Source organism: Serinus canaria, chromosome 1 (assembly GCF_022539315.1).
Source record: "Serinus canaria isolate serCan28SL12 chromosome 1, serCan2020, whole genome shotgun sequence".
Classification (NCBI taxonomy): Eukaryota; Metazoa; Chordata; class Aves; order Passeriformes; family Fringillidae; genus Serinus; species Serinus canaria.
The window spans coordinates 26,572,598-26,597,805 of record NC_066313.1 but is presented as its reverse complement, the minus strand read 5'-3'; the positions used below and the strand labels follow the sequence as shown (position 1 = coordinate 26,597,805).

General features: G+C 44.6%; 2 protein-coding genes across 3 annotated transcripts in view; one reads left to right on the top strand and one right to left on the bottom strand.

The window, feature by feature from the left end:
* Positions 1-1,943: 1,943 nt before the first annotated feature.
* FBXO40 (F-box protein 40) lies at positions 1,944-18,745 on the bottom strand. Of its 2 annotated transcripts, none has more exons than XM_050971524.1 (4): positions 9,933-18,745; positions 7,037-8,932; positions 6,025-6,517; positions 1,944-2,734 (listed from the first exon to the last, which is right to left on the bottom strand). In XM_050971524.1, exons 2-3 carry the CDS (start codon positions 8,834-8,836, stop codon positions 6,320-6,322), a joined length of 1,998 nt encoding a protein of 665 aa, XP_050827481.1. In that variant the 5' UTR covers positions 8,837-8,932; positions 9,933-18,745; the 3' UTR covers positions 1,944-2,734; positions 6,025-6,319. The 2 variants fall into 2 exon arrangements, with proteins under 2 accessions (XP_050827481.1, XP_050827479.1); XM_050971522.1 differs by having other exon boundaries at positions 1,945-2,734; positions 14,920-18,736.
* Positions 18,746-18,846: 101 nt separating this feature from the next.
* Positions 18,847-25,208, top strand: part of KPNA1 (karyopherin subunit alpha 1) — a 52,136-nt gene continuing 45,774 nt past the window's right edge. The window contains exon 1 of the mRNA XM_050971537.1: positions 18,847-18,971. The gene's annotated coding sequence lies outside the window, so the exon portion shown is untranslated. The remainder of the gene's footprint in view (positions 18,972-25,208) is intronic.

The following is a 25,208-nucleotide window of genomic DNA, read 5'->3' as shown; positions in this document are numbered from 1 at the left end:
CCTGCAGGAAACCATGATAACCACCAGACACAGCTCAGAGGTCTGCATACAGCCTTACCCTCTGCATCCCAGTCCCATCCTCACTCACCAGTTCAGTCCTGCTTGGGAAAGCCTGACAAGGAATATAAACTCTTCCTGCAGAAGCTATGCTTAGGAGCCATGAGCTGTCAGATGTGGCCAGCTGCTTTGCCTGGGGCTCCCTCTGCCTCTCCAGGGTAAGATCACACACACCTACCAGCACACCCTGCCAGTCCCTGCCAGTCTGAGATGCACTCACCTGGGCTCCCCTGGCCCTACAGGTTATTGTCCAGCATTATCCATGCTCTCAGAGGGGCACCCACACATTTCAGCAAAGCACAGCTTTATCATGAAGGTATCGAGTTGAAGGGAGCCATTCAGTGGTGCTACAACTGCTGGGAGAGTGCTGTGGATCTGTTTTCCTACTCAGGGAGATGAAAACCTGTTAAATCACCATGTGATGACAGATAAGAGGTACCAATGAGCAGAGGCCTAGACATCAAGGGGAAAGAATACACTCATTGTGAAGAGAGAAGCAGCAGCAGACAAAAGCAGCAGCCAAAGGACCATCTAGTTCAGCCAAGGGAAGCAGGTGAGGCCAGGGTGGCACTGAGGGAATCTCAAGCAATGCTGTGGGATCAGAGAAGTGATGCTGGGAGGAGATTTCCAGAGGTCTCTGGTCCAACCTGACTCACTCAGGTCACCATAATTTTGTCCAAATCTGGAAACCCTCCAAGGGTGGAGATAATGCCACCTTTCTGGGGACCTGTTCCAGTGCTGCTTTTTTGCCCTTCTGGTAAAAAAGTCGTTCCTGAGGTTCAGCCTCCACCTACCAAGTTTCATCTTATTGCCACTGTCCCTTGATACATCACCTGCTACTATTGAGAAAACCTTGGCTCCATTATATTATCTTTGTAACCCCCTTCTAGATATTGGTAGGAAACAATATAGGGTGTAAACTAGATACCAGGCAAGTACCAGCAGCATGGTAGCTTAATAGTCATCCCTGGTATAAAAAAATCTGCTGTTCAGAGCTGGTAGAAAGGAAAATAAAACCAGTTAATTAATATCACATGTATGATGTTATAGGTTGTTTATAAGGAATTTGGAAAGCTAAAAGAAGCTTTTTTTCTGGTGCAGCTCAGTGTCAGCTATGAACTGCTCAAGTTCATACCTGGATATGTAGGGAGAGAGCAAATGTTAAAAGAGATAAACCCCAGTAAGCACTCTGCTGACATGGGGAAAATAGCTCAGAGTTATGGACCAGTGAATCATCTCTCATCATCATAATGGGCCTCAGGCCTATGATTCTCAGCATGACACGACAAATTCCTTCACCAAACCATCACTGAACTTACAAAAGATTCGTTAGCTGTAAATAGCAACTAAGTCATAGAGCAGGTGGCCATCAAAAATAAATTTGGAGTGTGTGATCATAATTTCCTTACATATAAATTCAGTGGGAAGATAAATAAGAATAAGCCTGCACTGCTTGTGCAGGTTTTGTTTCAAAAGAAATTAAACCCCAAGGAATTTGAGACTCTTTAGTGTGGAATGCAGTGGTAAGGAAACTGTATGTGAAAGATGCTCAGAATTTCTGACAGAGATGTGCTGTGTCTCTGGAACATGCAAAGCAAAGAAGCAAAAGCCCCTCTGTAGCCACCTGGATGAACAGCCACAAAGTGAAGGGTAAGGAGAAAACTTTTCTTCATATCTTTGTAGATATAATGTAACATCTATCTGGAAAATGGTTTTTTAAAAGAAGAGATAGTTCTTCATTTAAGTAAATAACTGAACCAGGAAGGAGAAAGTGGTTGAGCAAAGATGAGGTCAAACCTAAAATTATTTGTTAAAATTAAATAAATATAAAACATATATAAATAAAAGTCTTCAACCAGGAAAATGATAGTGAAGAGCAAAGCAGAGGACAGGAGCATATGAATATGAGAGTACAGAAACTGCCACTGATTTGAAGGCAAAACATACACTTATGTGATGAAATCAAGAAAAGAAGCTAAGACCTGAATTTGAATGTGTTTTTTTATACCATAATAATTTTTATTCCTAAGAATGCAACAAGGAGTTACAGAGTTTCACAAAATAACAGGCACTGTTCAGATAAACTTCACCTTATCTGTGCTCTCTGTTTTGGGAGTTGGAGGTCGATCAAAAAAATTCCTTCCTTCAACCCAGACTCAGGATACATGTCAGCAGGTCACTTGCCCTTTCTCCCCCTAAAAATTATCATCTGCCCCATGTTACTGTATAGCACCAGCTGGGAACTTCCAGAGTCTTTGTCATGGAAATGCTTTTCTCCAGAAAATCTCTGGTTTGGTAGCACATCCCAACTCCCTTCATTCCTGTGCCCTTTCACCTGTCTCCTCTTGCCTCTCCTCACACCACCTACAAAGAGGCAGGTGTCTCTATCCAAACCCATTACCTTTTCTGTTTCCTGTCTCCTCTTGCCATGAGTTTTCTTGCCCTGCTCTGACCTTTCTGATTTCCACGATGCCTTCATTTCACTTCCACTCTTCCAGTGAGAGGAAACACTACAAGACACATCAGCCTGGAGTGTGTGGAGTATTGCTCTTGCACTTCACAGGACTTGAGGACAACACAAACAAGATCAAAGTCATGAAGATCCAGAGTGTGGGGGCTGGACTGAGAGCAACCTCAATGCTCTGCTGGAATTGGATCCCTTTTTCCAGTTCAGACCCTGCCAAAACAATAGACTATTTTGAAAGACACCACATGCTCAGTTGCTTCTAAAAAAATTACTCAAGCTGAGATTTAACCAAAGTTTTCTTTGCCAAATTACAAACTCAAGCCAGGAGCTAAGGACTTGCTGAACTCAAACCAAAGCCTCTCACCTTTTAAATAAACCAGCATTGTGCTCACCAAGACACACAGTGCAGGAAAATTCGGTTCCTTCCAGCTCCTAAATCTTCTCCTGACTCTGCTAATGGCAGGACCACCAACACTGAGCTAGCTTGGCATGACCCTTAGATTAATTAAACTGCATCTGACACTAGCCCACAGCTCTCCACCCCTGGTCAGGCTGGGATGAAGTGAGAAACATCTCCTTGCTGACATTGGCCAGGTGGGTAGCAGAAATGCAAGGGTGATCTTCCCTTCCCTGTACAGCTCTGCCTCTCCCAGATCAGGTTGACAAGACTAACCTGAAGATTCTGGCTGTGGATTTTCAGCTTTGACTGGATATGCTGAAGGTTACTAAAACAAATTTACAGTTTTTCAGAAATACACCTATATATTCACAGGAGCAAATATGTCTCTCTATGAATGAGCACTCTGTCTCTCCAGCATGCCCAGTAGGGAAGAAGGGAAATGATCCAGTCTCCTGGATGTTCTAGGCACACCCTGGCTGATCTCATGAGGTAGAGGTTGCAATATTCCTAACTCTGACCTGCACCATCAACCATCACATTTCCAAAGGCTGCATCCCCCTGAAGTCTGACTCAAGCACCTCCTGTGGAGGGAATAAGCAGGATCCATTTTAATAAGGCTGGAAGTGAAGTCATGCCATCTCCAGGAGCAGGAAGTGACAAGAACAAAATCCTCTGGAACTGACAGAAGGCAGCCAGGAGCAAAATGGTAGCGATGCTGGTGACACTGGCATCAAAGGTAAAATGAGCCAAATTCACACCTAACATCGGCCAAAATTTCAGGGCAGCCACAGCACTTTACAGCAGCTAAAGTGGCTGACCATGTGAGAGATTGTTCACAGGCTGAAATTTTTCATGGTCTCCCAGCAGCCTTGAACACTGACTTACTCTGAGACCTTATTATTTAAGCAACCTTTCTTCCACCCTCCCCAAATTATCCATAAAAATAAGTGGCTCTGTTTTTAAGCACCCAGCATAGATTCTGGCACCCAACTTTTGGACATGCATTTGCAGATATTGTGGTCTACAGCTACAGTTGGGTGCCCAGCATCCTTCAAAATCAGATACATGGTAAGTGAAGAGTGAGGCCCTGATGCAGAGACCTAGGAATTCTAGGTCTCTTAGGAAGTCTCAGAATTCTAGTCTCTTAAGAAGTCTAGGAATTCTGGCTGTATGTTTTCACATCTGTCAACTCTGCTGGGTGAAACAAGGAGATAATATTGGGCAGCTCATGTTATATGGAATGTTTTGTGGACAGGTGTGTTTTTGTAAGCAGCTTTAAAGGATGGATAGTTTGTTTTTGTGCAATGGCTTAAGCCTCAGGATGAAGGATCAGAGTTGTTCTAACTGCTCCTGGCCCAGCTTAGGTTCCCTGTGTTCATTTCCTTCCATTTCCTCTTCATAAACCTGGGATGCTTACTTGTGTTTTCTGCAGGATACCTGTGCAGAGAAGTTTTTTTTCATGTCTAAAGCATTATGAGACTTCCCAGAAAGGATCTCTAGGAGCAGAAAATAGAGTAGCAGAAAAAGAAAAAGAAATAAAGAAAAATAAATAAAGAAACAAAAAAGAAACAAAAGAAAAAGAAAAAGAAAAAGAAAAAGAAAAAGAAAAAGAAAAAGAAAAAGAAAAAGAAAAAGAAAAAGAAAAAGAAAAAGAAAAAGAAAAAGAAAAAGAAAAAGAAAAAGAAAAAGAAAAAAGAGTGCTGCTTTTCCAGTTCCTGGGACCATTCCACTGCCCTCACAGCTCAGACTGTATGCTCCTGAGGGTGTGTGTCTGGAGATGAAAAACATCCTCATATGGTTAAAAATCTCACAGGGACCACTTAAGCTGCAAGTGTAGTCAAGGCTGAGCTGCACTCGGTGTGGTTTGGGTCACCATGCAATTCATGCCTTTGGTTACCAAGCACTCAGCTCAGGTGCACAGCAACCTCTCTGGGTAAGAGAGGGCATGGCCACCTCATCCCACATCTGCACCAGGTAGAGGATGGCAAGTGCAGCACATATCCATCCATCTGCCTGAGCCACTTTGCACCTGGCCAGCCCAGGTGAGAAGAGCAGTGGTCCAGGCCAGCAAACATCCCAGCTCCCAGCAAGGTTCTCCTGCCTGAGACAGAGAGATCAAAGCCAGACCTCAGTCCTGAGCTCACTTCTGGCTATGAACTTAAAAAAGAAAGGGGGTGAGTCAGCACCCTGTGGCTGTGCAGTGGCTGGAGACTGCTGACAAATAAATTTACAGCCATTTCAGAGGAATCTCACCCACTACCACATCCATGGCATTTCTGACTAGCACCACTGGAATGGTTTCAAGAAGTGTAATGAGACAGACACTGCTGGTAACATGCCTGTTTCCTCTCATCTATTGCCTCAGCAAGCCCATTCTGGTTTAAGTTAGTGTACCTATTAAAAGATAAACCAAATCCTAATCACTCTTCTGCTCTGTAAAAATGCTATGCTCCAGACCATTCAACTGAAGCAAACATTATCCATACTGTTACTGAATGGGTTACTGAATTACTTTTCTTTTATTAAAAAGAAGATGATTTCTTTGAAATCCTGTTTTCAATTGCTTACAATTAGAATTTGCAATTTACAACTGCAAAACTGAGTTGGTAAGGTGTTCTAAAAATGACTTCAAATATTCTTTAATGGCTTTAATGAATTTTTAGATAAAACACAGAAGGTTGTTACCTTAAAATATAAAAAGTCAATTGAGTCTCCGAGATTATTTGCCACTTGGTTACTTCTAAGAAAGAACAAGTTTGCTTGCTTTGGTTTGGTTTGAATGCTCCCATAAGCTCAGCTTAAGGCTTGCACTCAACTAGGTGTGCTTGCCTTAGTCAGGGTCCTAAATAATGGTCTGTGGCTGCGCAGTGAATTCCCAAGTTCTCACTGGAGTTCTAATTAATTCATGTAATTTTGGGGTGTCCTGCCCATGTCTCAGAGCAGGTTAGCAGTTTCTAGGTCTGCCAGGCAGGAGGGCATCTACCTGTGCTCCAAGAACTTGGCTTTTCAGACAAAACTAAGGTGTTTCAAATCTATTTGAGCTAAGTACATTAACTGCTCTTGCTTCTCTCAGGCACATGGTAAAGGAGCAGTAGCCTACCTTCAAGGATGTAAAAATGCTGTTTTCAAATAAGATCCTCATTGCTTTCTTCAGGATGCTGTATTAAACCAGGAACAGAAAACAGAAAGCATGTGAAGTTAGTAAGCAGTGGTCGAAGCTTTAACAAATTAATGCAGGGAAAAAAAAAAAAAAAAGCAGAGGTTTCAAACGCAGTTCAGGAGAAGCCAATTTTGTACGTCCAAAGGAGAGCTGGAAGCAACAATCTTTACACCTGAATCCCCAAATCTTCATCTCAGAGCCCTGAAGGGAGCATGGCAGAGGGGAAGCAAGTTGTTCAGACTCTGTGCTTGAAAGTAGAGACCAAAGTCTTTCGAGTCTGCTCCCGAGACTCGCTCATGCCCGTCAGCAGCACGGGGTCTGTCCTGTGCTCCGCCTGGTAGAAGGGACAATTCCTCAGGTGCTCCGACATGCTCGGGACATCGCTGCGCTGCCAGTTGTGAACTCTGGAGAACAGGCTGCTGAACTGCCAGATCTAATGCAAGAGAGGGGACAGGAATTGGGGAGAGAAAATGAGGATTTTAAATACCTGTCTATGCTTACAGTGGGTGTGCATTACTCACTCTGGAGACTGCAATGAATGTCTGTTGGTGCAGGGCTGGCATAGCAAGTGAAAATGGGGTCTGCATGGTTATGTACCTCCTACTTGCTGGTTTCACTGCTTTAGTTATCACCTGCCTTTTTTAACGGGGATGGTAATACTTAAATATCAGGAATTCTTAGCTCTCAGTGCTTAGAAATGGTGCACATGCAAATGGGTTACCCAAGATGAGCTTGGGTGGAGACTATCAGAAAACGTCTAGTTACACCTTCATCCTTTCGTTAGATTTACTGCACCCGACAGCCCTGGGCCCTGACAACAAACCCCTATGCAAATTCACAACCTCATGAACCTTCCCCACATCTGCATGTTTATATGCAGCTTTTCTTGTCATTCCCATGTTTTATCTGAAGAGAACTCATGACTCTTTTTCCCAGTGTCACAGTCACTTGCCTTTTTGCGAGCTCTCCAAGAAGTACCACCATGGGAATATCTTTTTTTCTCCCAAACCAGCAGGACCATTCCCCTCTCTTGAAGAAGCGTGGCACAGATGTCCCTCATGAGCACTGACACTTGTGATAGCTGAGATAAACTGAAGCTGTCCAGGAATCCTGCAATGTACTTGAGCACTTCCACTGGGAGGCTGCTCAGCAAGTCCTTGCTTCTCCCTCGACTATCCACTATGGAATTGCACTTGCCCGGTTCAGCAAGAAGGGTGTCCACCTCTGGCTTAATAGCAAATGTCTTGAGAGGCTTGCTGTATATAACCTTGGCCTTAAGTCCTTCGGGGCGGAAGTGATTTTGGACAAAAGGACATCCCAAGTAGGCCAGTGGGCAGCGGTGCTGGAACCATCCATCCAGGCATGACTGGATATCAGCGTGCACATTCTTGAAGTGGAATGGGAACTCATCCCTCCTAAAGAAATGACTGCAAGTGAACGTGAAAGCCGAACTGCTTTTGTTGTGTCTTCTGGTTACACATTCAGTGTAGAGCTCCATGTGCAGTTCTGGTGGGCTGTTTTCATCCAGAATATCTGCTAGAACTGCGCTGGAGGAGAAGGGCTCCAAAGGAAAGCTGTAAGTCTGTGTTGCAAAATCCACAAAGAGTCCATCAATACCTCTTGCTTCAGAGATCTCATGGCCTTTCAGCTCTTTCTCCAGAGCACACAGCAGTGTGGCTTCAACTATATTTGTCTTAGGTAGTTCTTCTATGTTTATTCCCAGTTCTGAGGTATCCACTGACTTGTCTGAAGTTGGCATCTTGTGGCCCAGCGCATCTCCTAGTCGTGCTCTTTTGCCACAGTAACTAACTGGCACTTTGAAGGTGTAGACAGTCTTCACCTCCTGGGCTTCCAAGTTCCCATAGACAAAATCTTTTTCTCTGGGAGTGCAAGCAGCCATCTGGCCAAAGCGGATGAGCATTCCCCCGTGATGTACCAGGTACATGTTGTAATCCGCTACACCGACTTCCTTCTTCAGCCTCTCCAGGACCCCTTCTTGCCAGGGAGCCAGTCCATTCAGTTCTCTACTCGGTGTTACTTGTTCAGACTTTTGGGCCTTTCCCTCTTCTTCACCATTAGATCCTTCCTTTGCCTTCTCTGTGGAGCTGGCAGCACGAGAGGCTGCTGCTGTTTTCTTGGAAGCCTCCTCTGTCTTTTGTCCTGAGCTGGTTGCTGAGCCTGTTACCTGGCAAGCCAGAAGCTCTTTGCTGAAAATGTTCTCCCATGTTTTGTAACTCCCCAGATCCATTCCCTCTTTGTCCTTTGCCAAATCTTCCCGCTCACGTTGGCTGAGCTCAGACTGGTCATTGCCCTCTTGGGAACCACAGGCAGCTCCTCCCACAGCACCTGCTTCCCCACCCATGGCTTGATCCATTAGTTCTTCCAGTTCATCCTTTTTCCTCCACTCTGGAAATAATTCAGCTACTTTCAAAGCCCTGAAAAGTATCCTCTGGTCTCTGAGTGCCAAAGCTGTGTCCAGACATTCTTCATCCAAGGTCTCTTTCATAATATTCTTGTGCAGTGTTGTGTCTGAATCCACGTTTGGCCAGCGGTTCCACTCCATCGAGCAGCAGACAACACTGGCTGGACAGACCTGGAGGTGCTTCCCCAGCTTGAAGCGGGCCATGGAGAAAGGGCAGCCATAGGCTGAGTTGAGGCAGGACACCTGCTCCAAGGGGCAGAGCAATTTGTGCTCCTCCTCCTTGCACATGTGGAAGGTGGCCCCGCAGTGGAGGCGGCAGCTGATCACCATGCAGGACACGGAGACCTCAATGGGTGCGCGGCAGTGCCGGCTGAAGCATCGCTCACAGTGCCTGTGCTGCCCAGGGGGAGCTTTCTGGGCCCGGTGCTGTGAGTGGCAAAGGCAAGGAGACAAGAGTTATTGTCTGAAGGAATGAGGAGGGTCACAGACCCTCCATGCCCATTCCACACATGGGGTGTTAACATGCACTTCTGGTGGGAATGAGGCTGTGAGAAAGTGACTGCCAGCTCCATACAGTCACGTATCACCTCTGAGCCCCACGGTACAGCAAGACCAGGTAGCAGCACGGATACAGACAAGGTCTTTACTCTTTAGCTCAGGCAGCCAGGGTATGAGCTGTTTTCTGTACCAGCATTCACCAGGCTGCTGAAATCAAGACTGCTAGGGGCACAGTGAAGGAGCATCCCACTTCCTCAACACTCAGCAGGAAAAATGACATTCCTTTTTCCTCTCTAGATTTGGCCTAGCCCTCTTCTCATCTCCCCACAAAGACATGAATGTTGCACAATGAACCTCCCTTTGCCCTACACCACCAAGGTCAAGAGTGAGGACTATCTTCAGGATAATTCCAGTGTGGAAAACAGCCTGGGTAAGAACTAGTTTCCTTGGCCTTCTTTACTCTGCTTTCCTGATTTATCCTTACACTCCAACTGCTAGCTTACAGAACTAGAGGCTGCTCAGTCACTACTTCCCTGAATACCTTCAACTGGTATCAGTAACTTGGCCCATAGAATACCTGCTGCAAGCAGAAACCACCCAGCTTTTGATTTCCTGCTCCTTACTATAGGAGCTGCATTCCAGCCTGGTTCTGGAATCACTGTGAATCTTGTGGAAAGAATAAAGCTAACAATAAGAAGGAACTCGAGTTTTGTTTTCAAACAGGACCCACGGTGCTTTTCTTTTTTATGTGAAAATAGGAAAAAAATTTTGACAAATCTTCCCCCCTTGCCTTTTCATACAGTAAGAACTACCATAGCAGACTCTTACTTGGCTCTGAGAAAAGACAGGAATTGGTGGTAAAATAATTTAGACTTTGTATTATTTTCCCTAGGTTAAAGAAAACAAGTTCAAGAAAAGTAGTGTTTACCTAGATCTGTTTTCTTTTAAAAACCCAGGCTTAAGTGACCTAGCCCTGGGGAGAGGTGTATTGCAGAGGAAGTGGGCTCTGGCTTGGGGGAAGAGATTCTGTGTGAAGAACTTCCTCTCTCTTTCTTGAAGGTGTTCTCTTGACTTCATGTCTTTCACATCTTTACACCCTGGCAGTGGAAGTCATTAACAATACTGGAGAAGGAAACACATATGGGAAAGGCAATGCTTGTGGCTCTCTGCACTAAATACCAACACTCGCATTTGAAAATTAGATGTGCATTAATTGCTCAACACAACTTTGTTCCATCTTTTGCAATTTCCAGTGCTGATCTATACCTGCTTACACCTCCTTATGAATGAACCCCATTCCCTCTCGGCCCTGCAGAGTAAAGGAATACACAACCTTGGTGGTCCCTTTACTCAGACAAACTTGAACTCTCAAGTATAAGGTGCCATCACCATTGCAAGGACAGAGCTCAAGACAGCAATGCAGAAAATAAAACGTTATGACTTCCCATTATAACATTCCTGCCTTGCCTTAGGAAACACTGGTTTCTGCACAGAGGTGACACCAGGGTGCTAGCCAGGGTGGCCTCAGCCACCTTTAAATACCTGTGGTTTGGGGTGGCAGCTGTCCTGCTTTAGGCTGTTTAGTTACACCTACTTTTATGCAGTTCAGAGAAGCAGGAGATACAGATAGATTTATTTCACACTGGTGGCATTCTTGCTGCTCTCATTCTTGTAGCATTTTGCTGCAAATATAATCTCTAAAAATAGTCCCAGCCATGACTTGCATAAGGTCAGAGGAAGGCTGGGTACATTACACTGCAATAAAAACATGACTGTGTGAACAATACTTTCCACTGCAAAAGTAACTCTTGGGGAGAAACAGTTGATAAAAAACCCCCCTACATTAGAGGCATAGGCCTTATTGCTCTCCAAAACACAGAAAGGACTGATAGCAAAGTTTCTGGAGAGAGGTTTGCTTTCACATTGTTGTATGCTGAAATAAACCCCATCCAAATCATGTGTAGAGAAAGAAAATACATGCTTTGTTTATGAAAAGTGACCATATCACAGCATTCAGATGGAGAATCAGTCTTCCTCGTTATTCAAGCATTTTTTAGTTTAGTTTACCTCATCTCTAACTTGTATATGCTGTTCTTTTCAGACAAAAGATATCTATTCCTCTCTTCTCATTGTCAAATCTGTGAACACAGAGGACAGGAAGAAGGGACAGAGAGTTTCTTTCTGATATTTATCAGGGATTGAATGCTTCTTCTATTCTGACATGCCAGTAATCAGCTCTGTATTTTAATTGATAGTTTAGCTGGCTGTGGTTTAGTTGATGGTATTGTTGCAAGTACACAAACTACAATCTCAAAACACTCTGCAGAAAGTTAACAAATTTTGCCTTGGTAGATTTGATACGTAACATCCAGAGGCAGGTGACACACAGATAAGTCAGGTGACAAAACATTTCTCTAAACTTGTACACTTCCTGATTCCCTGCAACTTGCAAAATTACTCAAGGTCTGGGTTAGGAAACAAAAAAAAACCCAAACAAACCAGAAATAATTACTTCAATCATGTTCAAACCACTGTGTAAGGAAAGAATGCACATTACAGTCCATAGTCTGTCCACTTTGGTAAATATTTTTAGACCATCATGACAGCAAATCAAGTAAGGTTTAAAAATATACAGCTGCTATTTTAACTGCAGCTATGTCTGTGTCTGGAGTGGGCCTGTTCAGTGATAATAACTTACAGTTTATAAACCAATTACAATTTATTTTCAGGAGACATATATTTAATTAATTTGCAGTCAATGAGCCAAAATAATACAAGTATTTTCTCATTTGGCATGTGACTGACCATTTGACATACTAAGGTCATACATTGTACCTGAGCTCTTTGCACAGAATCAAGGGATACCTCCCAGTTTGAAGAAATATCCAAAAGGGCCACCAGAAACCCAGATAATGACTCTAAAGAGTGCCTCTGAGATGAGATTGCAAATGAACATAAAACAAACTTTCTAAATTTTACAACATGATAACAAGCTCCTAAAAAAAATCTCATGAAAGTTCACATCCAAATGCTGGAGCCAAGAATGCTGAAGTTATATACAATGTTACAACACAAGGAATGTGAATACTTCTGGTGGAGTGTATAGGGCAGATAGGAATGTTCCCTATTTCTTTTAACCCTTGTTACCCAGTATATAGCATTCATCTCATCTGTATCATACTGAAATCTTGAGGGGAATAGTTATTAATTTTCTTACCATCTAAGAATTTTCATGTCAGTATATTTACTATCTTAGATCTGATCACTTTCACAATAATGAATTTATCTTTGCAATACTAGAGGAGCACTTGAGGTTGAAAAGTACTATTGCTTATATTTGACAGATGTAAAGTTTAGAAAGATTAAAATATATAGAATTAAATATGGTATTTTATACAAGTATGTAAATGCTAGGCAAAAATGCCAAGCATAGAGATGCTCAGGTTCTTATGTTTCACTTGCAGTTGCATGCCTCCTGCACAAAAACTTTGGCAGAGCCAGCTATAGAATCCCATTTTCTAGACCAAGTAAGTCTTTTACTAGTGATTTTCTTTTCCTTTTATGCACTGCTCTTCCTCAATCACTACTTGCTTATCAACCTTGTCAAGAAATCAGGCTTGGGTCTCCTTTTGCTAAACAGATATTTTTATTTCTTAGAGGTGAGGACAAAATCACTATGTCAGTGGAAACCATAGTGTACTTCATTTGTACATGAATCCCAGGAGCCCAAGTTTTTTTAAGTCATCTCCTTAGACACAAAATAAAAAGCAAATCCAAGAATGCCACCACCTGGAATCATGGGGACCTCTAAATAAGTTAAACTCCACACCTCAACAACCACAGCAGGGTCAGCTACAGCTTGGGTGACCCTGTTGGCACTCAGTACAGTGGGTCACTGTCCTTCATGGCACTCCTGCTCTGCAGTTGCCATTTCAGACTGACCTTGCACATACAAGTTGCCAGTCAAGCTTTAAATGAGGCAGGCAGTGAGTATGGTATGGCTCAGGGCAGGTGGAAAGGGAGAATTAAAGGTGAAAAGATGAAATGTAGATGAAATCTTCCTCAATAACACTAATAGTGAGCATAAACAAGACCTACTTTTGAGGTGACATTGAACCAGTTCACATGGATTTTAAGGGGCACTTTGATTCCAGGGCAATGCGGGTGAACTTCAAATCCTTAGCATAAGACATGAGGAGGAGTAAGATTTTCTGTGAAACAGCTGACTTGTTGGATTAGCCCAACAATGGAAGGATGAAGCTGTGACAATTAGGGAGCCTGTATTTCCTACCTGGGGATCATCTGGATGAGGCTGTGGTGTTTCATGGCAATAACCACTATTTCAGAGTTACTGAACAGGTTGGAATTGCTTTATACTGAAAAAATAAATCCACAGTATAGTGCAGCAGCTGGGCAAGGACTTCAATTCATGTTCCTTGCCTTTCTTCCAGAGCATGCTTGTTGCTCAGGTTCTCAGAACAGCACATCAGCTTCTCCTCAGCTCCCTATATCTGACATGCAGGACCATGGAGATCAAGAGAAGCTGTTGCACCATCAGGGCTCCCCCTTGCCTGGAAAATCTGTGCTGCACACAGGCAGTAAAGTGGCAGCAAGATTTGCTTGTGCAATTTCTGTCTGGTGAAATGAACTAAAGCTGTTACAGGAGGAGCAGGGAGACTTCAGAGCAGTGAGGCACAGGCAACACAGGGCACTGTGGTGGGAACCCTGCACTGCACTCTCCACTAAAACACCTGGATCAGCAATGTTTCTTGCTCCTCCCTACCTGGGGCAATGTAGCTATAGCTCATCTGAGAGAATCCCACCCAAAAATTCCAGGTGCTGAAACAGTCCCCTGGGCTGGTAGCATAGTGCAGGATTCCTCAGCATCAGCATCGTGTGCTGGGCTTGTTGGGGAGTCCTCTGGGAGACAGGCAGATCAGCAGGCTGTGACATGGAGCTGCTCTGCTGCTCCTCAGACCTGTAAGGATCTGTGCTGTCCTTGGTAGACACAGTCAAGGAAACTTCCACTTTGCATTGGTAACTAGGAAATGGGTTTGGTCTTGGTTTGAGTTCAACAAGTGCTTTAAAAGAATAAGTTCAGTTTGGTTGCAGTTTAAGAAAAAAAACCCAAAAAACAACAACAACAACAACAACAACAACAACAACAACAAAAAGGAGGGTAATGGTCCAAACCATGTTTTTTTTCTCTTTGGGCTCGGGTTCTATTTTATGCTCTGGTAACAATCTCATTAACATACTTTTCTGAAAGATGCCCAGTGTAAAGAATCTCAGAGCTACTGGTTAAGATCTATGTCATAAAATAAAAGAGATTAATGAATAAAAATTGCTAAGCAGTCACAACACTAAATAGTACAGTAGTACCTTTAACTCTTGCAATTCTTACTCCATCATTCATTCAGTCTAGAATTCCAACATAAAGTTTGCAGTCTCAATCTACAGAACTAATTTAATTTTAAGTATAAGCACTTTTGCCATGAGATTGCCCTTGCCTTTCCTCTGACTCCTTACTGTATCTCCTTGTCTTCTCTGAGTTTCCTGAAAATAACAGAAATTGAATTCTTGATATATCATCTGATCTGCTGCTGAAGCTCCCATCTTACAATCAGCATCCTAGTTTTTTTTAAATCCTGCATACAGTGCTGCAAATTACAGCTAAATCACTGAATATATTATGGAGGGTTTTTTTTTTAGAGTAGTATGTCACAGAAGTGCTCACAGTTACCAGCTGCCTCTGTTTTAGAGTGTCATTTAAGACATCTCATGATTATTCTATTTCATCTTAATTACTAAGGCTGTTTTGAAGATGTCTTGATTTCCATAGCTTGCTATAGTAACCATTACATTCCATCAAGGTTTGTCCAAAAAAACCTCCAACTCTATTTACAAAGTCTTACCTTGATCATAGAGTCCCTGTGCATGTACCAAACACTTCTCTCCTGGTTGTGCTCAGCTGGGCTGAAGTGAGGTGGGTGAGGGAGAACTGCACACAAAGAAAGAGAAGAGAACAGAAGGACGCGGAGCAAGCCCAGGCAGAAACATCAAGTAGTTTTGGGATGTTAAAAATAAAACCTGTGCATGTGACCACGTAGCTCAGCTTACAGAGCTGTCTCTTCCACTGTATTTGTTAACTCTGTCACTCCTGGAGTGATACTTTGCAGGCAAGTCGAGAGGCAGAACAAATAGCACTCCATGTCCCCTGCATGAGAGGAAAAGATCAAACCCCTTCCCCAGCCCTGTATCAGCTCCCTGCTGCTCTCTGATGGAGGCTTGCCCTTGACAACTTAACTCCCCTTAGTGCCCACACCAGTTTGTGGTTTCTGCAGTTGGAATTGTCACCCAGTTCCCATTGTCACTGGACACAGCAGCTGGCACAGGCAGCAATGGTGGTTTTCTGATCTGTCCAGAGGGTGGACACAAGGAGAGGAAAGTGGGAATGGCCCAGACTTGAGCAGCTGGGCAGAGGTGCCTGCCCTCCTCCTGAGGACCCCAGGAGACTCCCAAGCTTCAATCCCTCTACTGTACAGCGAAAAGGTCCTACCAGCCACCAAGAGTAAGCCTGAGGGTACAGCTCCCAGCACCACCCTTCCTCAGCCAAACCTGGGGAAGCAGAGGAGCAAAGGAGAGCAGTCATGTTTTACTGCAGGCACAGACTCATTAAAATATTTCACAGTGACTTCCATGGTGAGCACTTCATACTGATGGTGAGTAGAGACAGGTCCATGCCAGTGAGGTTCAGGGGTGCAGATGGGGCAGGTGCTGCTTCTCCCTGGTGGGTGCTCAGCCCATCTGGCTGCAGACATCCCTTGTGACCCTGCTGCTGTTTGCTGCCACCTCTCACTACCTCAGAAACACAGAACAACACTTTTGGCTGTGGTGGCCTGGAGATCCTAAGTCATGATGAACTTGATACTTTGCCTTATCTTCCTCTTTCCCATCTGTGAGTCCTCAGTGACTCTCATGGCTTGAAACATTGCAGGCAACTGTTTTCATTTTTAGGGCTGAAGAAAATGTCAGTGGGTGACAACCAAGGCTTGCTGGTGCCAATTGCAACTTAGTAGAGCTAAATATGGTCAGCAGTCTGGCTCCGTGGCCTTTTTTAGAAAGGGCTGCATTATCGTGATACCATTTTCTGGCATCCCATTGCACTGGGGAAAACAAGAGCCAGGGGTATTTTGCCTAAACTCAAATTTAACTCAATCACAGCATGATGGCTGATCTGTTTACTCTGTCCACTTCCACTCTTCCTCCCCCAGCTCAGGGTCATTTGTCAGCATTCAGTGTTGTTGTCGTCTTTTCAGGCTGTGTTTAAAAACATGCTTAGTGTGTGCCTCGCTTTTGCATGAAGAAAAATTCTGCTCAAAATTGTGTATTGGTTTAAGAGTAAATTCCCTTCAGCTGAATTAACTCAGATAACAAAAACTCTCACGCCTTCAGAAGTTGTTGTCAGAAATGAAGCTACCTTCTGTCTTAATTTTACCTGCACCTGATGTCAGCCTGGTCTCAGGTATCTCTGCTTTCAGACAGTAGGAACTCTGGTGGTGTTTTTTGCTGTTTCCATGCTTTGCTCTGTGACCACACAGACCCAGGCAGCCTGGACCTGCCTCTCTCTCTGGTAGGCTCCCTCACAGCCTCACCCCACACAAGGCCCCACACAAGTTTTGCAAATCCTTGCCTGCAGGTGATGACTGTGATCCAAAAAGGTGTCATCTGTGGTGGCTGTTAAGGGTATGTTATCACAAGACATGAAGAATGAACATGCCTGAAAATATGTATTTGGTGGGGAGAAGGGAGCAGAAGAGCAAAGAGACAGGAAACAGGAATTCATCCTTGTACCTGCACTGCATTAGCTCCATTGCACCTGAAACCAGACTTTCATCAAAACCAGGAAAACCTGAAGATCTCTGCCGCCACCCATAACTGTGCTAATTTGATTCAAGGTATATCAGGAATGCCAGCCAATACTGTAACCAGACCTCCTGCTGCATTACAGATGTGCTTAGGTAGGATGCAAGAAACGTAAAATCCCTGAAAGAAAAACAGAACTGTTTTTTTTTTTTTTTTTTTTTGTGCAACTGCTTTGGGAGAAAGCTGTTGCCTGTCTGCTTTCATCTATCTTATCTCAATTCAATGGGTAGAAATGCTGTGCTTCTATATGAAGCCCTGTGAAATATACCAATGTGTGTATGTACACAAATATATGTATCTATTGCTGTGGCAAAATTGTCTGAGATCTGGTAGCCTGAGAGAGGTGAGGCTGCTGCAGCCCCATGCCCATGTCCAAGCAATAGCCAGACAGAATTTGTATTCCCGACAGGCACATGCACAAACTCACACACGCACCAATTAAGCAAATACACATGGACACAGATTACACATCCATAAACACAGAGCACTCCCACACAGCACTGGCAGCCTCATCCCACTCTCTGCTCCAGCTGAGCAGGACGGAGGTGCACTAGTGAGTGTCTGTGTATTTACAGGAGTATTTACACCTGTGTACAGTGTGTCTCCTTCCAGCAGCTGGGCTCAGGCAGTGCCCAGTGGCTGCCCCTCAATCCCAACCTCTCCAGCCCCCAGCAGCCAGCTCCCTGTGGTGCTCTGACCACGAGTTCCTCACGCAGGGCAAAGTGCAAAAGAAGTTTAATGAGAAGACCCAACAGGCTGCACTGATCAGGTGCAGGACGTGGACAAATCATCGCAAACCAGTGACACATGACTGGCCCTTTTTATTCCTGTATGCTATATTTGTTTCTCTGTGTGCCCTAGATCACCCCTGGCTCCTGCCCCAATAACTCCCTGATGAGTCCTGTGCAATCCCCAAATGCTCTTCCCCTGCATCTTGTCCTGTGTCCCACACCCCTGAAGACAGCTACACCCCTAATCCTAAAGGTGCTCTGGGGCTGAGGCTCCTGGCATGGGGCTGGACAGGGTTCCTTTCTCTGAGTCCTTAATTTGGGTTCCCACCTGCCACTGTGCTCCTGTGCCCCTCGAAATGGGCCTTTATTGGGCTGATGCTCCTGGATTGGGCCTGGAAGGGGCCTGGTGGGTGCTGCTGGGGCTCCCCCTCCTGCCATCGTCACCCTGTGCTCCTCTGAGGATGTGCGGGCCCGCTTGTGCCACACAATCGTGTGTACAATGCGACGTGTCTGTCGCATTGTACACCGTGGTTGACCAACAGCCTCTCCGGCCCGCGGCCGCCGCTGTGTCCGTGGCAGCCGCGGCATCTCCCGTGGCACAGTGAAATGGCTCCGCTGCTTGCCGCACCCGCAGTGACGCGGTCTGCGGAGAAACCGAGGCCACCGCTAGGGGACCTGCATTAATTAAAGTGGAAACATCAGCCCACTGCGCTATCCTGGGTGGTAACAACCCCGGGGACATCCCTGCCCCTCTACAGCGTTTCCCGGCACGGAGCTCCCTGGCGGCGGCGCTGGCGGACGGCGCGTTGGGGCCTAACACCGCCGTGACATTGGCGGCTGCTGCGCCATAGCCACCGCCACAGCTACTGCCACCTCCGTGTCCCGGCACACGACACCCCCGGGCGGCGGCGGCCGCCGCCGCCGCCCCTCAGACAGGGAAGGGACGGGGCACCTCCGTCCCCTGCCCAACCCCTCCTGGGCGCGGCACTATCGCCCGTCGCACTACAACTCCCGGCGTGCCCCGTGGCGGGAGAGGCGCGCCTGCGCGGGAGCTCGAGCTGCTTGCCGGGAGCCGTAGTCTTTCCTTCGGAGCCGCGCCGTCCTGAGGAGGGCGCCGCCGCCACTGGCCGGCCTCGCCGGAAGGGCTCTTCCTCCCAGAGGGCGCCGCGGCGCGCTCCGCGCGTGCGCAGTGCCGCTGCCAGCCAGCGCCGGGCAGGCAGGGAGGGAAGGAGGGAGGCAGGGAGGGAGCGGCGCTCGCGCGCCTCGGGCCCGAGAGGAGACAGCGCGGTGCCGCGCCGGGCCGGCAGCAGGTACGGGGGCGGGGGGAGCCTCGTTACCTCGGCCCCGGCGGAGCAAGCGTGACGGCAGCCGGGCGGTGCGCGGGGCCGCGTCCCCGCGGGAGGAGGGTCCGGGTGGGGATCGGCTGCCGGCGGCTGGGCCGGGTTGTGGGCGGGGGAGGGGAGGCCCGGGCCTGGGGTGCCGCGCGCGGCGCGAGCCCTCTCGCGAACCCCCGGCCCGAGCGCGCGCGCGCGCGCAACAGGCGCGCGGGGGCCGCGCGCGGGGCGGGGCCGGGGCCGGCGCGGCGGGAGCGGCGCGCGCGTGGGCCGGGATCGGGACCGGGACCCGCACCTCGCGGGGGAACTGGGGAGAGGCGGGCTGGTCCTGCTCTGCCCGGGGAGAGCCTCCTCGTGGCTGGAAGGACTTCTCTTTGGCTTCCAAAGCGCCGCCTTTGGAAGTCACCGTGGTTGGCTGCGCGGAGTCGGATAACTCTATGCTGCGGGGACGGGATGGCCCCGTCCTGCTGCTCCCACCGCGAGACAGAGTGCGAGCAGAGACAGGGCATCAGCTGGACGAGAGTACCTCGTCGTAAGCTGAGCCAGGGGAAGATTAGCTTGGACACCAGGAGGAATCTCTTCATGAGAAGCGTGGTTAAGCATTGGAATGGGCTGCCCAAGGAGATGGTGGAGTCACCGTCCCTGGAGGTGTTTGAGGAAAGACTGGATGAGGCACTCAGTGCCGTGGGCTGTTTGGCATGGTGGTGCTGGGTCACAGTAGGACTCGGTGATCTGAGAGGTTTTTATCAACCTGATTGATTCCGTGGAGGGGAAGAGAAACTTTCTCTTGGATCTTCCAAGCTTTTGGGGTTTTTTTATATTTTCCCTTATGGTGTTAGATGATTTAAAAAAGCTCTGCCATCTCCCTGCAAATATCACCCCGTAGCCTCGCGTTATTTCTCTTAAAATGTTATTTCTTTGACTGCCTGTACATGATGGAGGGTTAGCGCTGGGTGGCCGTTTCCAGTTCTCCTGTTCCAGAGACTTTGTATGCAGCAGAAACTTGTCCCATTCATAGTCTCTAAATCTGTGTTGCCCGTAGCGCGGTCCCTGTAACAATGATTTTAAGCTTTGCCTCTTGAGGGCGTTTCATGAAAATGAAACTCCGGGCTGAAAAGATACGTCATGAGCTGTGAAAATACCGGGCTGCTGTTGCTGCAGAATTCCCAAATGGTGCTGAATGGTGGTGTTTAATGGTCCCTTTATCCTTTATTCAAGCTGCTATTCCTCTGGATTTTTTTGTTTGCTGGCGTATTTTCTGCTTTGACTGCTTGATGTTAATGAAAGACTCAACAAAGTTGGGATATGTCAATGAGCTCTCAGGAAATGGGATTGCGCTTTATCCTCAGAAGCTCTTTATTTTAAAGCTATTTTGTATATACTTCTTGCAGTTAGTAGGTAGAGTAGAATTCCCTCCAGCTGTTAATGAAGAACTGTGTAAATTAATAGGTTGTATCAAGCTGATCTTTTGTGTATTTGGTCTTGTTTTTATTGTAACTTCATTGTGTTCTTCTTTCAGTGTTACTACCTGCATTGACATGTGAACTAACTCATTCAAAACAAGTTTTGAAGTTTCTGCTTGAACTGTGGTTGCACCTTCTAATTACCCTTTAGACATACCCATAGGCACAGGGGAAAGGAAATCGTAGCTTGAGGCATGGTAACTTAAGATGACACATGAGGTAGAGATTTTTCTCAGCATGGAATTTCTTGTCACAGTCTTTCAGACAGATTCAGTGATGTTTCACTTCTGAGATGTGTGATTATTTTGGGGCCTTGGCATTCCCCCACCGACCCCCAACTTCAAAGCAGAGTCTTTGTTACATCCCATCTCTCACTCTGACACTGTACCAGGGTGTTCACCTCTTGTTGTCAGCGTGCCACGTGCTGATTTTTTCTGATGTTGTGTTCTTTGTGTTGATGACTTCAGAGCTGGTATGGTCTTGTGGTCCTGTATATTCAGCTGAGTGCTGGCTCCTGGAGAAGTCTCAGTTTAGTCTGTTTGTAAAGGGAAAGGCAGCAACAGCCCATGGCAGCAGCACTGGCCCAAGTCACCACAAGAACTAAAAAGTCCTACAGTCAGTTTCTGAAAGGTTCTTTATAGAAACTTCTAAGTGTAAATGTTTATTTAAGCAGGTTATTTGATAGTCTTATTTCAGCTTCAGTGTTGCTATGCAGTGCTCTTTACTTTCTTTTTTTTTTATTTCTTCCCCTTCTGTTGAACAAGCTAATGTTAATAGAATGGTGCATTTTCTTTTATGGTCCTGTTTCTGCAGGCTTACTTTAAAATCTATTTGTCCCTCCACTGTGTTATGAATTTTTTCTTCTGAAGTGTTTCACAAGTTCTTGAGGGGGCTTAATTTCTGTCTTTAAGAACACAAAAGTGTACCTTTAAAGGCAACTAAAAAAGTTCTTAAGTTGCAAAAAAGAACTTTTATGGCAGGAGGTTGATGGATGTAAACCAGTGCCTCCCTGAAAAACTGAAATCAAGTTTTTCCAAAATATCATATAGCACATAAAAAAAAAAAAAGAGTGATGTGATTTAGGGCTAGGGGCTTTAATGTTAATTTGCAACATAAGAGAAATAGAAGGGCAGCAGCAAATAGCTTAATTTATTGTATTTGTTTAAATACTTTTGAAGGTCAAAGGGAATATTGAGTGAGCCTAGTAGGCTGTGAGCAAGTCAAGAAAAAAAATACATTAAAGGAATTACACACTTGATGAAATATTTTGAGTGGCTGAAATATCTGCACTGGAGGTTCTGGAATGATGTAATGGACAAACAAGTTAGAAAGACCAGACCACCTCTTTTTCCGAGAACAAGTGGAAGCTGAACTGATAGAAAAATTATTCAGCTTCGTACTAAGGGGTGAACGCATAATGGATGTACTTGTTTAAATAATATAATAATACTAATAAAGAAATGCTGGTGTAAATTACAGAGAATAGAGGCAGCATTATGATAGCAAGTCAGCTTTTTTTCCTTCTCTGAAGAAAAAAACCCTTGTCTGTTACAGTTTTTAAAGTCTGTTAAGCAAGTAAGTGGATTGAACTGCTCAATGTGATTTCCAAGAATAAATGTGGGGTTTTCAAGGTACAAAATGCCAGCAGTGGATTGCGAGGCCTGTAGAAGTATCAGTACTTTTAAATTATTGTGGACAAGGTAAAGGGACTCTGGAAAAACAGAAGAGGTAATTTTAAGCTAAACACTCTAAAAACCTCTACTGAATATAAAATCTGTAGACCAGCAGGACTGGTAATGATATTATGCCACCTCCTGAATGTCTTAAATTGCATTAAACATTGTGCAGACTTTATAGTTCATTTTGAGGATAAAAAGTAGATGTAGTCTAAGACAGGTGACAGTAAATTTCTTTTCTCCAGAATTGGTTTAAAAAGGATATTAGTAGCAGGAAGATATGAAAAAGTGTTAGAAAGTTGTGCTAGACTGCACATCACAGGGTCACTTCTGGTCTCTTCATGTTAGACAGGAATAAATGGAGTTCAGTGACAGAAGAAATTTGGTTTGGAATAATGTGAACACTTTTTTGAAACAAAATTATTGCTTAGTGTCATGAAGAGATAGATGCTAAAGCTCACTGGAACTGAAAGAAATATGGCTGTTCCTGGATGTGTGTGGGGAGTTATGGACTCTGGGCTTTCAGAGCGTGACATAAGATTTAGCCAGTCACCTGCTGCCAACAGCTTCCTTGTGATCCATAGTATTTATTTTCTCTGTTTTTGTTGGTAGTTTAGAGTGCTTGTCAGGCTCAGCAGGAGGATTCATATGTTCTGTGAGATACCAACTGGTTTGACACACACATCTTTATTTTATTTTAGATAAAGTTGAGCTTCTATGTAAGTAATGTGCTGCTTCTAAAACCATAAAATAAATACCCTGTGGCTAAATATCCTGGATATATCTTGAAACAAGGCTTTGTGAGCCTATCAAATTTAGTGCTAAGGTAACACTTGAAAGCAAATTCACCTGTTGAATTATGAAAATGGGCAAACAAGCCACCTATTAGTGGATCACAAACTGTAAGTATCTATAAGTAAAGTCCAACAATAATGTTGTGATTAGCGTTAGGTTGTTGTGGTTTTTACTGAAGTAGGGTGAGATTGCCTCTTAAAAGACACAGGGATTCTTTGTGGAGCTTCCACATGATCTTTTCTTCAACTGCCTAGATGTTCTTCTACCTTTTTTTTTGGTACTGATAGGTTATCAGAAAAGAGAAGAGGTGTCTCTGTGAATGTGCTGTTAGTTGGATTCAGGAGCTTTTGGTAGGAGGTGTATTGGGTGCAAATGAGGGGGGCAGAATGAATGTAACTAATCTTTGAAATGCCTGTGGATTTTGGCTTGATATGGCTGATACCTCAGTGTGTGACTCTTTCATTGCTGATGTCCAAAGCTAGGATAAAATCAGTAGAATTTTGACTTACTGTTATTTTGTTGGCTTGCACGTGTAACTTCCATAGTGCTGAGTCACAGCAAATTATACAATTGTGGCAGGCAGATTTGTCATCATGAGAAGCGTGTGGTAACTTTGCTTTCAGTGCCTTCTGATTTTTCCAACCCTAAACAAAAGCTGTTTGAAACTACAAACTCAACTTAATTATTAATTTAGTTTATTTTTAACCTAATTTGTTTTAACTTGTCAGAGACTTCTTCTTTTTGTTGTGTGAAATTCTGAAAGGTGCACTCTTGTTCACTCATAAATAATGTTTAGGGTAAGTTAGGATTTTGGAAATGTTAGGGTGATCTTTTTTTTCTGACAGATGACTGTCAAGTGTGGTTTTTCAAGCAGTCCCTCTTTTAGATATGACTTTACAGAAAATACATAGTTGGCCAGCCCATTCTGTAAATGCAGGGAGGATGTGCTGTAATCTTGATCAAAATACAAATGTATCTCCTCTTTGAAAGAAAAACAGATTACATTTTCATTTGGCATACAGGAATAATCACTTCTGTTGTTTCATATGGGTGGCACATTAATGTGAGGTTATTTTTTTTTACTGTCAGTATAATCCTGTGTGGCTGAGTAGTTTAATTCCTCATCACTTTCTGCTTTGTGTTGTGACTTGTGGGACCATTTGGTTTCAGGTTAATTCTGGACTGTGGGGTTATAGAAATGAAGGTGAGGGGTTTTTGACTGAAACTTCTTTATGCAACCAGAAATATACTTCCTTGATTTTTTTTTTTATTTCCTTATAGGGTTTTGGGGTTTTTTTTAGTGTAAAGAAGCTCAAGAGCCTGGCAAGCTGATGTTGGCCTGGTTTTAAGTACATATCTTAAAAAAATAGGTACTTTTTTGTAAGGACAGAAGATCTTGAAGATCAGTAATTTTGCAAAAATACCTTTGATGCGGTAGTTGTTTGTCTTTGCTTTAGCCAACTTTTCAGCCCTTTTTTTTGTTTGTGGGTGAGAAAGTCAGGATGAGGTGTTGAAATGTGACATCCCTGCACATTTGACAGAGGTGTCTCAACAGTGTTCAGATAGCACACAATATATTTCCCCCCTTATTTTTTTGTCTTTGAGCAATATTAAAGTTTGTAATTTTTCTGTAATATCACATCCATGTTGTGCAATGTTGCTTGTCTTTTAGGTCTTGTATTAATAATTTTAAGGTTATTCTTATTTTTAAGCAAGAACCAGTCCAACTTGCCAAGTGGTCTAGAGCTAGAACATGCCAAATTAGCCATAGATTGGGGGGTTAGTACTTGTTTTGCTATTTCACAGGGTTATAAAAGTGCTAGAACAGAAACAATTATGAATTAAGGCTTACCACTGGGCAGGGAAAAACCCTAAGAGGACTAGGAAGCCTGCAAAATAAAGCAGATTTGAAAGATATGGAAATGGGCAGCAGTTCCATGAAGAAATCCACTTATTAATTCCATTTTTTAACAGAAAGTCTCTTAAAGTCTGAACCCTGTTTCAAGGTTATGCATTCTATTCATGTTTGGCTACCATTCTTATGTTGCATTTGAAGCTCCTTTAATCTTCTGGCCTTTTGGATAGCAGAGGGTGGTGGTTCCTTTTCTTCTCCATTGTTCTTGTATGCTGGTTGCCCTAGGACTGTGGATCCCTGCTGTTGGGCTGTTGCAGCTTTCATAAACCACAGAAAATGAAATTCACAGGCTTGTTTTGTTTCCTTGTTAGGACTGGAGCAAAACTTACTTTTCAGGTCTTTACAAATACTCTAACTGCTGATT

Bases quoted from the DNA above. Each gene is read 5' to 3' on its own strand.
- FBXO40 (XM_050971522.1), bottom strand. From the start codon at position 14,943: ATGCACAGGGACTCTATGATCAAG. The intron at 8,933-14,919 runs GTAAGACTTTGT...TGCCACTCACAG, and splicing joins ACAGGGACTCTATGATCAAG to CACCGGGCCCAGAAAGCTCC. The intron at 6,518-7,036 runs GCAAGTGACTGT...CTCTTGCATTAG, and splicing joins CTTGGAGAGCTCGCAAAAAG to ATCTGGCAGTTCAGCAGCCT.